The 12,063-nt window shown below is 38.4% G+C and overlaps 2 protein-coding genes across 2 annotated transcripts; both read left to right on the forward strand.

Annotated features, from left to right (window-relative positions):
• Positions 1-127: 127 nt before the first annotated feature.
• LOC127804943 (DNA-(apurinic or apyrimidinic site) endonuclease 2) lies at positions 128-7,702 on the forward strand. The gene is made up of 10 exons (XM_052342059.1): positions 128-464; positions 579-690; positions 1,031-1,255; positions 1,510-1,595; positions 1,902-2,017; positions 2,172-2,252; positions 2,536-2,736; positions 4,054-4,205; positions 4,903-5,609; positions 6,959-7,702. The coding sequence occupies exons 1-10, from the start codon at positions 357-359 to the stop codon at positions 7,031-7,033; spliced, it is 1,863 nt and encodes a 620-aa protein (XP_052198019.1). The 5' UTR covers positions 128-356; the 3' UTR covers positions 7,034-7,702.
• A 954-nt stretch (positions 7,703-8,656) lies between these two features.
• Positions 8,657-10,181, forward strand: LOC127804946 (chaperone protein dnaJ 11, chloroplastic-like). The gene is made up of 2 exons (XM_052342064.1): positions 8,657-9,501; positions 9,613-10,181. The coding sequence occupies exon 1, from the start codon at positions 8,659-8,661 to the stop codon at positions 9,229-9,231; it is 573 nt and encodes a 190-aa protein (XP_052198024.1). The 5' UTR covers positions 8,657-8,658; the 3' UTR covers positions 9,232-9,501; positions 9,613-10,181.
• The last annotated feature ends 1,882 nt before the right edge of the window (positions 10,182-12,063 follow it).

Raw genomic sequence — 12,063 nt, forward strand, 5'->3', positions numbered from 1 at the left:
TTTTTAATTCTTATTAGATGTTGGCCACTTGAGTTATGCGTTGGGAGCATAATAATAATATATCAAATGATAAGAAAATAGTTCCGATACGATACCGTTTAATTCCACTATGTGAACCCTTGGGCGCCCAACGGCGTCGTTTCTTGTCGCGAGCCCCGTGAAAGTCCTCGGCGATGGGACGGCGCGGCCTTGGTCTCTTGCCTTTTTTTATGGTTCGCTGGTCGATCGGAGAAACGAACAATCTCCGGCGGCAGGAAGGTTGAATCTTGGGTACATAAGCGTCCGAAGACAGCTCGGAGAAGACCCGTAACTGGCAATCGCATAGCAGCCGTGTTATACGAGCTGATTAATGAAGAATGAAGATAGTAACTTACAACGTTAACGGGCTGAGGCCTCGGGTCTCGCAGTTCGGTTCCCTCCGCAAATTACTGGATTCTCTCGATGCCGATATCATCTGTTTTCAGGTTTATCTGGCATCTCTTTCTCGGTGTGTTCTTTCTCAATTGTATGTTTCTATGTTGTTTCTGACTTTAAATTTCTATCAAATTTCGTTTTTTGTTTTGTTGTGCTATGTACAGGAGACGAAGTTGTCACGACAAGACCTAACGGCGGATTTGGTCATCACCGAGGGCTATGAATGCTTCTTTTCCTGCACGCGCACGTCGGACAAAGGACGCGTCAGTTACTCCGGTGAAGTGTTTGTTTTAATGCCTCGACTACGCTATCTAATAGACCCATTAGCTTTATTTGTTTTCAATGCTACATTTGCTTTCCCTGGCCAAATGATAAGTGTATTTGTACTTAATCTCATGCACGGAAAATTGAAGCACTGAACCCTTTAAAAGGAGCCTCTCAGCGATTACCCCACGCCATTGGGCCAATAGGTTACGGTGCTGCTTATTGGGTTTCATTTAAATGCAAGAAGATAATTATTTGGCTGTTGGATTAGTTAGCATGGTGTTTCTTAACACAAGGAACCACGCACCATTTCTGGTTTTCATACAGAAGAATGATAAATTTCATTGTGCAGGTGTTGCAACATTTTGTCGTGTAAAGTCGGCATTTTCAAGCACTGAAGTGGCTTTGCCCCTTGCAACCGAGGAAGGTTTTACTGGGGTTCTGGAAGGCAATGGGTCAAGAAGTAGAGAAGATAAAGAGCTTGGAAGAGCAAAGGGCCTTGAGGAATTCACAAAGGAGGAGCTTCTCAAGGTTGACTTTGAAGGACGATGTGTTGTAACAGACCACTGCCATTTTGGTGAGTTTGGCATGCTATCAATCATGAAAACAGAAGTGGAGAAACATCAAAACATGTAATGGTGTTCCAGGGTAGAACAGTTTACCCTGAATCAGGTTTCATTAGTGTTAAGCAGCATGTATTAATACTTTTTTCTACCATGTCTTCCCATTTCATGGATTCATTCAGAGGGCAGTCTGAAGTTGTTTCCAACTTTCTTGTCTTCTAAATTTGCATATTATTTTGCAATCAGACTAACATTCGGAGGTTGACAGTGCTTTTCAATATTTATGGCCCTCGAGCACAAAGTGATGATACAGAGAGAATCCAGTTTAAGTTCACCTTTTTTAGAATCCTACAGGTATCTCATCTCTGATTGGATAGTTTCAGTGCAATCTGGAAAGCAATATTGTGAATTGTTTGTGCATAACCGACAATGTCTAATTATTGTTTCTGTTTGAATTATCTAAATTGTCCGAATAGTTATAAAAAAAATCCTTAGAAAATATTGTCTGATGGTGCCTGCAAGGACTGCTTGTCCTTGGTGGAAATGTTTTTTGAATGAGGAACTCTGAAAACTAGTTACGTAAGTTTTGGTAGAATCACGTACTTTTGGCCAAGCTATGATCTTAATATTGTCAGTTTGATATTAATAATTTTGTTGTAGAAAAGATGGGAGTTTCTCCTGAATCAAGGAAGGCGGATAGTCGTTGTAGGTGATCTGAACATTGCTCCTGCTGCTATCGATAGCTGTAATCCAAGACCTGATTTTGACAAGAACATGTGCGCTGCTGACTAATTTCTGACCATTGATTATTTAATATGCATGTATTCTTATGTGTGAACTGGCATTTCTTAGTGCACCTGCCCCTGATCCCTATGTAGTTTTACCTGCCAAGATCAAGTAGAAGTTTAATATATTGATATATCCTTGTAGGTTCAGGAGATGGTTTAGATCTATGCTAGTGGAAAATGGTGGTGATTTCTTTGATGTTTTTAGAGCAAAACATCCCGAGAGGTTTGCACCATAGTTGATCAGTTATTCATTAAATGACGAAAGATCATGAGTTCTATAGCTGTCAATGAATTTATTGCAACTTTTTCAAACAGAATTCCAAAATGTTAATATTGGTAATATGCATTGTTATTTTGTAGATTCCTGTCCATTTATTTTTTTTAATTTTTTTTCCATGACATTATTGAACAACTTGGTGATTCTTCTTGCGGAGAAATTGTTTAGTCAAAGTTTTCTTTTAGATTTACCATCTTCCCCTTGTTCTTATGTATTGTTGATTCTACAGGAGAGAAGCATACACCCACTGGCCACAAAACACAGGGGCGGAAGTGTTCAATTATGGGTCTAGGATAGACCATATCCTTATTGCTGGATCTTGTTTACATGAAGATGATAGTCAGCAAGGTCATAATTTTGTGACTTGCCATGTGGAAGACTGTGACATAATGATGCAGTTCAAGCGGTTGAGGCCTGGAAATTCACCCCGGTAATGGTTGCAACTCTGTGACGGTGATCAGAATTTGTTAATCAAACAACACCGCCCCCCCCCCAACAACAACAAAAAGCTACCCAACTTTTGATGTCATCATCTGGCATCAAAAAAATTGCCTATGTGCAGATGGAGGAAGAAGAAGAGGAAGTTAAGATGCCATAGAAGAGAGTAACTTTTCACTTATAAGGTTGAGTAATTCCTTTAACAGTTAACACTGTGGAAGGTGTTTTTTTCCAGCTGGTCCCATGCTGGGATAAAGAAGGAAGGCTGCACCTAGGTAGCTAACAACAAAATAATTCTAGGTGGGATTAAGACTTGAAATTGTTGTTGTTGTTGCTGTTGTTATTGTTATGAAAAGAGAAGATAGATATGGTCATGGATAGACATGAAGATATATCCTTTCTTCATGCATCCCTTTTAATTTCAGTTTAACCCCAATATCACTTATATAATATGAAGATTTAATGTTTTATTTCTTTCAAGTCGCATCGTGTACCAAGGACCCAACATTTGGCCCATCTCCATTTATCCTAAGTTTAACTTGATGAAGTTTTTACCCTTAGCCGTACACTGGCACTAATGCATGTTTGTCTTGCCAAGGTCCAACTCAACTCCCTTGTTTCATTATTCATTTTTGGCTCGCTAATGCTGCATGATTTGTGCTTATAATGTTATATTTTGAAGAAAGTGTTGTCACTGATATACTTGGGGAATGAAGCATCGGGAGTTTTGATTTGTGAGGCATTAAGCTCACATAGGTCTACTTAAGTTCTATTGGTACAGATGCAGCATGTTTTGGTACATGCACATCCATGGAAGTGGAGCTTCAGCTGCTGGAATTTTAGATGTATACACTTTTTACCATGTTAAGGAAATAACTATTATGTTTTTGTTTTACATGTTCAAACCAAAGATATGGAAGCCCAAGCATATGGGGCCATATGTCCACTCTATACTCAAATATTCTGTACCTAATTGTTTTTCTCATTGTCATCATTTCTTTTGTGTGTGTGTGTATTATTTATTTATTTATTTTTGTGGGGGGTGGTGGTGTTGTGGCAGCCAACAGGGTCAGATTGGTGTGATTCTTGGAAGAGGAGACCTCTTATATAAATCCTATGGAGCAACTTATTGAACATGTTCCATATTTGTTCGGGGAATAGTTAGTCCATTACAAACTTACCTGAAGTATTACAAGGGATTCTACTTTGCATAGATTTACATCTAGCACAACAGTTATGCATTCACAAAGTACATTTCCACTTCTTCATGCTGAAGGAGAGATTGTAATTTTGCTTCTTCTCTATACAGTTGGAAGGGAGGGAGAAGCATCAAATTAGAAGGTTCTGATCATGTTCCTGTTTATATGAGTTTGGTGGAAATCCCAGATGTTTTGCAGCATAGTACTCCCTCTTTATCTGCTAGATATGCTCCAGAGGTTCGTGGGCTCCAGCAAACTATCGGTGCGAAAAGCTAACTTATCCTTCGTAAATAATATATTTGTACATAGCATCTTTATTTTCCAGTATACATAAAATATTTCAATGTTGGAAATGTTTTCGTTTGGATCTTGCAACAACATGCATTTGCACATTGTTATATTGGTGGCAGCAAGTGTTCCATTTGAATATATAGATACATTTTCCTTGTTAGTTTTACGACTGGTTAGAGGTCCCTATCAACTGATCTTGATGGTAGATGGTTCAGTGAATATAAAGGTGTTCTGATCTTTGTAATTGGAACAAGTTACCCTCTGTTTTTGCCTTTAATGGAGACAAATTACCCTTTTCTTTTTACAGTTATGTCAACTTTTATCCTCATGAATGATATTGATATATTCCAACTTCAAAACTTTACATGAGGCATAGTTACAGGTGAAATTTTTTATCTTAAAGTCAGTAGTCAAGATAATGTATGATGAATTCACCTGTTTTCTGATCAATTCAGCTGAGCGAACAAAGTTGGTAAATGCCAGTGTCTCATATCATGTCATGATTATTCAATAATGTCTGAAGAATTTTCAAGCACTGTTTGCATTGATTGTCTTGCTTTGGCTCTTATATATTGGATGCTGTCTTCAACATTGTTTTCCTTTTTTGTTTTTTTTTGGGATAACATCATACACATCTATAATTTGACTAAGGAAATTGTCTTTTGCAGTGTCAGTGTTGTTGAAAAGACAAGTTGCAGAGAGAGATAAGATGTATGAAGTCTCAAGTTCTTTTCCAGAGGATGATGTCAAAGTGGAGAGTTGCAGTGAGAGTGTGGAGAAATCATCTCAAGACCCAAATGTGTCAAGCTTATTCTCAGAAGGAAACTTTTCTCTGAACATAGAACAGGAAGGTGCCAATCAAAGAACAAAAAATGAGCACCCTGGAGGTTCCTCTAATGATTCTACTCGTGCGAATATGACATTGTCAAGAAGTGATCCTTTTAATTCAGTTCCCAACAGAGGAATTAGGAAAAAAGCAAGGCAAAATCAATGGTCACAGCTCTCACTAAAATCTTTTTTCCAGAGAAGTCCAAGAGATCTCAATGGTGGGGACAAGTCTGTCACTGGTATTTCACCCGAGCAGGCAAATATCTCTGAATCTGATCATTCATTGGATGAAAACTTCATGGTTAATCCAGAGCAGTCCCAATTGAACGATTGTACATCCACCCAGGATGAGAGTCACCTAAATGCTAGTTGCACTTCTGAGATGGAGAAGAGTAATGATGCTTTAGTAGAGTGGCAAAGGATTCAACAACTCATGCAGAGCAGCATACCCCTGTGCAAGGGCCATCATGAACCCTGTGTGTCTCGGGTTGTGAAGAAAGCAGGCCCTAATTCTGGACGCAGATTTTATGTCTGTGCTCGTGCTGAGGTATTTTAAATCCAATTTCATTAGCTCCTTTCCAAACTACTGTTCCCATAGTGAATTTGTTGCACAAACAACAGAATCGTGTTCGCGCGCACACACACACTGATACCATTGTAAGCCTTTAGACCCAACAACAGAGACGAAATCGATAATGAAAAACACAAACAACAAATACAAACATAAAATGATGGAAAGTAAATGACACGAGAGATTTATCGTGGTTTATCCAAAAGGGCTACGTCTACGTTGAGTTCTGATAAGAAGAGCTCACTGCACTATACGAGAAATAGAGATTACTCCCTCAAAGAAAGCTCACACAAAGACGCTCTGTACAATACTAATTTGATAACCAAAATCGCCCAAGAATCACTATTATAGATTAGGGCACAACTATCAAACCAGAAAAATACATACAGAATCATGTATAGAGCTTACAGATCATAAATGAGGGAAGCCACAAGATTACCTCAAACGAAGACTCCCGAACCACTCACCTTCCTTTCTCTTTTTCTCTCTGATCCTTGGCCTTACCTCTTCTTCTTTGTCGCTGGCGGGTGAATTAATCTAACGCTCCAGATCCCGATGGCATGATAAATAGCAGCATTGGACGGCTGGGATAGAGCTTCGCAAAAGCAAGATGGAAGGCTGGGATTAAATCGTGCAGCACGATATTTCTTAGCATGGAAGGAATAATTAGGCGCCATCTAGAACGCACGGATGGTTGTCACGTGGCCTTCCATCAGGCGCCATAGGCAACCCAAGGTTGCCGATGGTGACCCTCCAAGTCCTTTGCATAAAACGGCATCGTTTGATGCTTCACTTATAACAGAATTTAATGTCAGCAGTTCCAAAGTGAAAGATCATGCTCTAGGGTTGCTTGAAGCTCTTAGTGAAGCTTTGAGTGTGTTGCATATCATCGGTCAGTAGTCAAGACATTTAAGTAATAAGTTATTCTGAGGCCTTTGACAGTATAACTCCTCTTGCCGCTAGTTCCATTTCCTTGAACAAATTATTGATTTACATTTACCGGTGATGCCACTTAATTCAGATCAGTTGATCTGTCCATGTTTGGTCGATCTTAATTTTTTGGTGGTCTTACTAATACATAAAGATAATACTTTGTTTAGAAGTTGCTTTCAAGGTCAAATGTGCAGTTTCTTGTTCTTTCCCAGAAATTTAGACCTTTGTTAACTCGTAGTTTGTTCTTGTTGTAAGAGCCTCACCTGACGGCGCCATTTCATGCCGTAGATCTAGATAAGATATTTTCACCGGGAGCATTCCTTTGCATATTTGGATGATACGCCCGGCTACAGGCTAATCAGCGCCTTGCATCTTTCCTTGTATTTTTACAGGGCCCTGCATCTAATCCTGAATCGAACTGCGGTTATTTCAAGTGGGCTGCTTCCAAACCCAAAGGCAAAAGATGAGAACAGTTCGCTCGCTCTTCTGGCCGGTGCGGTGCTGGTTTTGAAGATGGCAAGCTATTCATTTCCAGCCTTCCTGTGAGTCTAAATCTCTGCCTTGGTATCAGTTTTTCTCCCCTTTGATTTTCCTTGGAAAATGTAATGGGCAACTAATTAACCAGTTTGTAAAGCACGTGGCTAGGAATTATGTTTCTTCCCAGCAGCTTGATTGAAAGTCAGCCGAATTGGACAAAATGGATGAAGATGACTCAATTTGTGATATTGGTTGGATAATTTGTCAAGTAGGACCATCCACCTAACTGTCCCGCACCAAAAATGTTATAATGTTGTGCGTCCAGAACTTATACATGTGCGTCTATATAAATGGTATTTGTTGTTTTCTTGGTAAAAGAACCCACCTTAGCGGAACCAACCATGTCCCGCTCATAACATTAGATTGAATTATATTAGATTAGATTTTGCGGAATCAGGTTAATATGCTGTAACCAATGATTATTTAAGACTCATGTGAATAATCCCTCAATAGGTGATCATGGAGCATCTGCATCGACCCTACCATTGTTTAAAATTCTCGTTTCATTCAAACTCAAAAGATTAAAGGGGGGCCTTGTAGATTAAAAGTGGATCTACTCTAGGCAAACCCTTGGGTCAATTCGTGTCGTACATTTGTTGTCTTGGGTAGTGTTTATTAATTAAGATATAAATTAAAAAAAATGAGATATAAAAAATATAACAATTGAGATTTGTAGTAGTGGGAATGAGTGATCAATGTTGGCCTGGCTTTGGGAGGCGTGGTATGCCTCTGAAGAAAAAAGGACCTCCAATGAAGAGGCCTGACTCTTGGTGAAAGTGCTCACTGAGAGGAAGGAATTGGCTTCAGGAGTGACTTCAAGAAGGATTACTTTGAGAGGAAAGAAAGGACTCTGGGAGGAATGAACTGGCCTGGCTAGACGAACACCCGAAGCCAATTCCTTCCTCTTGGTGAGAAGTCATCAGGCAAGGAGTTTCTACACTTACTTAGATAGTTATTGTTGAGCATATTTTAATAGAACGCACCTAGTGTTTTTATAGTAGTTAATAATATTTTATCATATATTTCGTACTCTCTCTCTCTATCTCTCTGAGGTAATAGTTTTATTGCATAAGTGTTATGGCATTATTATTATATTAAAGTAAATTCAATTGCATTTTGAAATTTTCATTATCAATCAAAATAGAATTATCATTTCAGATTATAAAATAATATAATTTAATAATAAATAAATAAAATATCAAACAAGCCAATAGTGCTAATGCTCGCAGACTTATTTCACAATTATCTTAAAAAAAAAAAGAAAAATCTCAGTTGGGGTGTACCACTTGGGCAACTGGTCCATGCAAGTACCGGATATTTTGCGTAGGGGGATGATCTGATCTTGATCTTGATCTTGCGGATACTGATAGTTACTGCCGAAGGCTGAGGACAGCAGCCAGTGAACGGTCGCCACCTCATAATTGCGGCATGTAATTATTAGAATAGCATATCTTTGCTGACTCGGCTCCACCATCCCAAGGATAGGCTAATCCCATCCCATCCCAGTAGTCCTCTTTCTTAACCATCATTAAATCCCAACCCTAGGTCTTTATATATGTGCGCCATTCTCCCCCAACGTACCCGTAGTAACGGCAGAGTCTCGCACCGTGCCATGGTCTCCACCACCTCCTCTCCAGTTCTTCGATCATCCTCCCCTCAGCTCCGAATCTCCGGCAAACGTCCTTCTACATCGCCGTCCTCCGTCAGATTCCGACAACTACGAGTCCTCGCCCTCCAGCCTTGTGCCTCGGCTGAGAGAACGAGGTCCAGCTGCTTGTGTCCTCCAAAGCCGGCGTGCTCGTGTGCGTCGCTCTACGAGGTTCTCCGTATTCCAATGGGCGCCTCGGGCCACGAGATCAAGGCTGCGTACCGGAAACTGGCGAGGATTTTTCACCCCGACGCGGCCGCCATCGACCGGAAGGGATCTTCGGCCGACGAGTTCATGAAGATTCACGCGGCCTACTCCACGCTCTCCGATCCCGAGAAACGCGCCGATTACGACCGCAAGCTTTTCCTGCGCTACCGCCCTGTCGGTGCGTATTCCGTAATATCTGCTTCTCCGGCGACTCCAGTATCCAGATTTTCCGGCTATACTCGCCGGAATTGGGAGACGGACCAGTGCTGGTAGCGAACTTCTCGATTCAAACTAATCAAGCAGTTAGCTCAAAAGACGCGGCAGAATCGCGGTAGATATATACACTACAAATTTGTACATAGTACAATCCGTGTTGCATATATAATATGACAAGCCTGAGGCTCGAGCCTAAGATGATCTGAATACTAACTAACTAGCATCCGATTGATATTCACGAGCAATCATAGCCATTACATGAGTTCGAAGATGATGACTTGTTTGTTCAGCGCCACATTTGATCTCTAACTCTGTATCACTTGTTAGGTATTGGCTAGTATAATCAGATCAGCTACTTTAATGAGTTATCCTCTCTCTCATTACATCAGTTTTTTTGTCGATTTTGATTTGTGATTTCCTTTTTATTTAAAAAACTAGTCTTTCTTTTTTTCCCTCTGGCTACACATTATACGAGGGAGAGCGTCAAATTTAATAGAGCCAGATAGATACTCCTTTCTTCCGGAACCACGGATGTTCCTTGTGGCTGTGCCTTTTCTGCCATTGCCAAAAGGAATTACAGAATTTGTGGGCAGGAAATAGCGATTATAAAGGCTGCAACTCTGCACCACTGCTTTCCCGGGCCAAATATCAATGTCCATTCTACTTCCAGATCCAGAGCGTTGAGGTATGAATTTTCAGTTTTTAACATTTGACCAGGCCAATTAATGAAAGAGAGAGAAATAGAGAGAGAGAGAGACAGAATCGTCAGCTCTGTGAAACAAAAGGTTCCGCGATTGGGCAAAGGGTCGTGGCACGTGCCTGCAGAGGTTCCAGAAGCAGAAATAGAAAACAGAAAAACTGAGTGTGTGGAAGCAATTGGACTTTGGACGGCACCGAAAGTGTCAACACAAGTAAAATTGCGGTGTTATCCATAAAATGTGTATTTGTACAATATCAATACTGTATTTATATTTGAGAATTTTTCTACATTATAGTTATATAATATTTATATATATATTATATGTCACACCTTTATTTATATTATTCAAAACACTAATATTGGGTAAATCACACCAAAGATCACTAAACTTTAGTGTGTTTTTCATTTTGATCACTAAACTTTAATTCTTTTTAATGTGATCATAGAAGTTTAAAAAGTTTTGTAATGTGGTCACATATAAAATTTTCTGGCTAATGTGGTAAATAATAAAAATTATTATGCAATGACAACTAATCATAATGTCAACATATAATAATATTATATTAAAATATTATTACATAATATTTTTATTATTTACCACATCAGCATCACGTCATTCACTCTGATTATAAAATGGCTGAAAAATCTTATATGTGATCGCATTGTAAAATTTTTAAAAATTCTGTGATCACATTGAAAAGAATTAAAATTTAATAATTAAAATAAAAAATATACTAAAATTTAGTGATGTTTGATGTGATTTACCCCACTAATATTCAATCCACAAACACTGTATAATGTCTCCGGCCCCCCCCCCCCCCCCCCCCCCCCCCCCCCCCAAATAAAATTGTAGGGGAAAAATAATAAAAGGACGGGGTGAAAAGAACATAAAGGGGGCTTCCGATTCAGAAGTCAACTTTGGATCCTTAATTTTGTTCTGGACACCCAATTAATCACCATTCTTGGTGATGATTACGATGGAGAGAGAGAGAGAAAAATTAGATTAGAAAAAAAAAATCATGTTTTTAGTTGGAAAGAATTATGAAAGCGAAAACCGCGTCCTAAACAGTTTATTTATTTTTTTAATTAGAATTTGATTGTTTTAATTATTAAGATCTAATCATAAAAAGACCTATCGGTTTAATCAAATCAACCAAGATTAGCTTTTGAATGCAAAATTACAAAGTCTTGGCAGTATAATCATCGTAATTCTATACCCAGATATATAGAATTACAATGACGGTGCAGTTATCATTTTAATCACTAGAGAAGAATTAGAGAGTAGAGAATAGGTGAGTTATTAAGACAGCAAATCCATCATCCTTTAATCTCCGAACAAAGATATGGTTGATCTCAAATTAATGATTTTTCAAGGAGCTAATTAATTAATTAATTTTGCCATCACACTATAAAAATATCCATTTTAAATTGCTCCATTATCTGTCATTTCGTTTGCCCATTTGCACTTTAACGATTCAGAAGGCAATGCACAATCCGACGTTCAATAATTGAAGAAAAAGTCATTAGTCATGCAATGTTGCGTCTCCATCTGTCGCAACCGCAGAATAAACAAATGGGAGCAGCCAGAGTGGCCTCTGTTTGTCGGGTTTCATTCTCGGATTAGAAACAACGTGGGAGGAAGAAATAAAGGTTAAACCAACCAAGCAGCACTGACGCATTCAAACGACACTGATTTATTTAAAACATAATAATTCTGTTTTTTCAATAATAGTCAATTTTAATAAAAGAAAAAAAAATCAAAGATATAAAGTTTTATGTAGCTTAAAGGAAATAGCTTACCATTACGTGTTTATTGATTTAGGTAGCATTTGTTAAAATTAATGAAATAAAATTGTATTAAGATAATTTATCTGTAAAATCTAAAATAATTAATTCGAACGAAAGATAAAGAGATAAATTAATCTAAAAAATTTAAAATAAGAAGTCAAGTGATTTATTTTCAGATAAATTTAACAAATACATTCACTTGAGAATACTTAATATATCTCACTTTTTTCAATGTTAACAAATACTATCTTAGCAAAAAAATTTCTTTCGCTTTAGATGACTTATTGGATGGGTAGTGTTTCGAAAAATATCAAACTACTAGTCTAAAAAATTCACTCACCACAAAACTTTAGATAAACTTGTTTGACATTCTAGACTCTTTGAAATACCATACCATACCA

This window comes from Diospyros lotus, chromosome 6, assembly GCF_014633365.1.
Source record: "Diospyros lotus cultivar Yz01 chromosome 6, ASM1463336v1, whole genome shotgun sequence".
Lineage (NCBI taxonomy): Eukaryota > Viridiplantae > Streptophyta > Magnoliopsida > Ericales > Ebenaceae > Diospyros > Diospyros lotus.

Coding starts and splice junctions, on each gene's coding strand:
- LOC127804943 (XM_052342059.1), top strand. CDS start 357: ATGAAGATAGTAACTTACAACGTTAACGGGCTGAGGCCTCGGGTCTCG. Junction 691..1,030: donor AGGACGCGTCAGTTACTCCG/GTGAAGTGTTTG, acceptor TTCATTGTGCAG/GTGTTGCAACATTTTGTCGT. Junction 1,256..1,509: donor AACAGACCACTGCCATTTTG/GTGAGTTTGGCA, acceptor GGAGGTTGACAG/TGCTTTTCAATATTTATGGC.
- LOC127804946 (XM_052342064.1), top strand. CDS start 8,659: ATGTGCGCCATTCTCCCCCAACGTACCCGTAGTAACGGCAGAGTCTCG.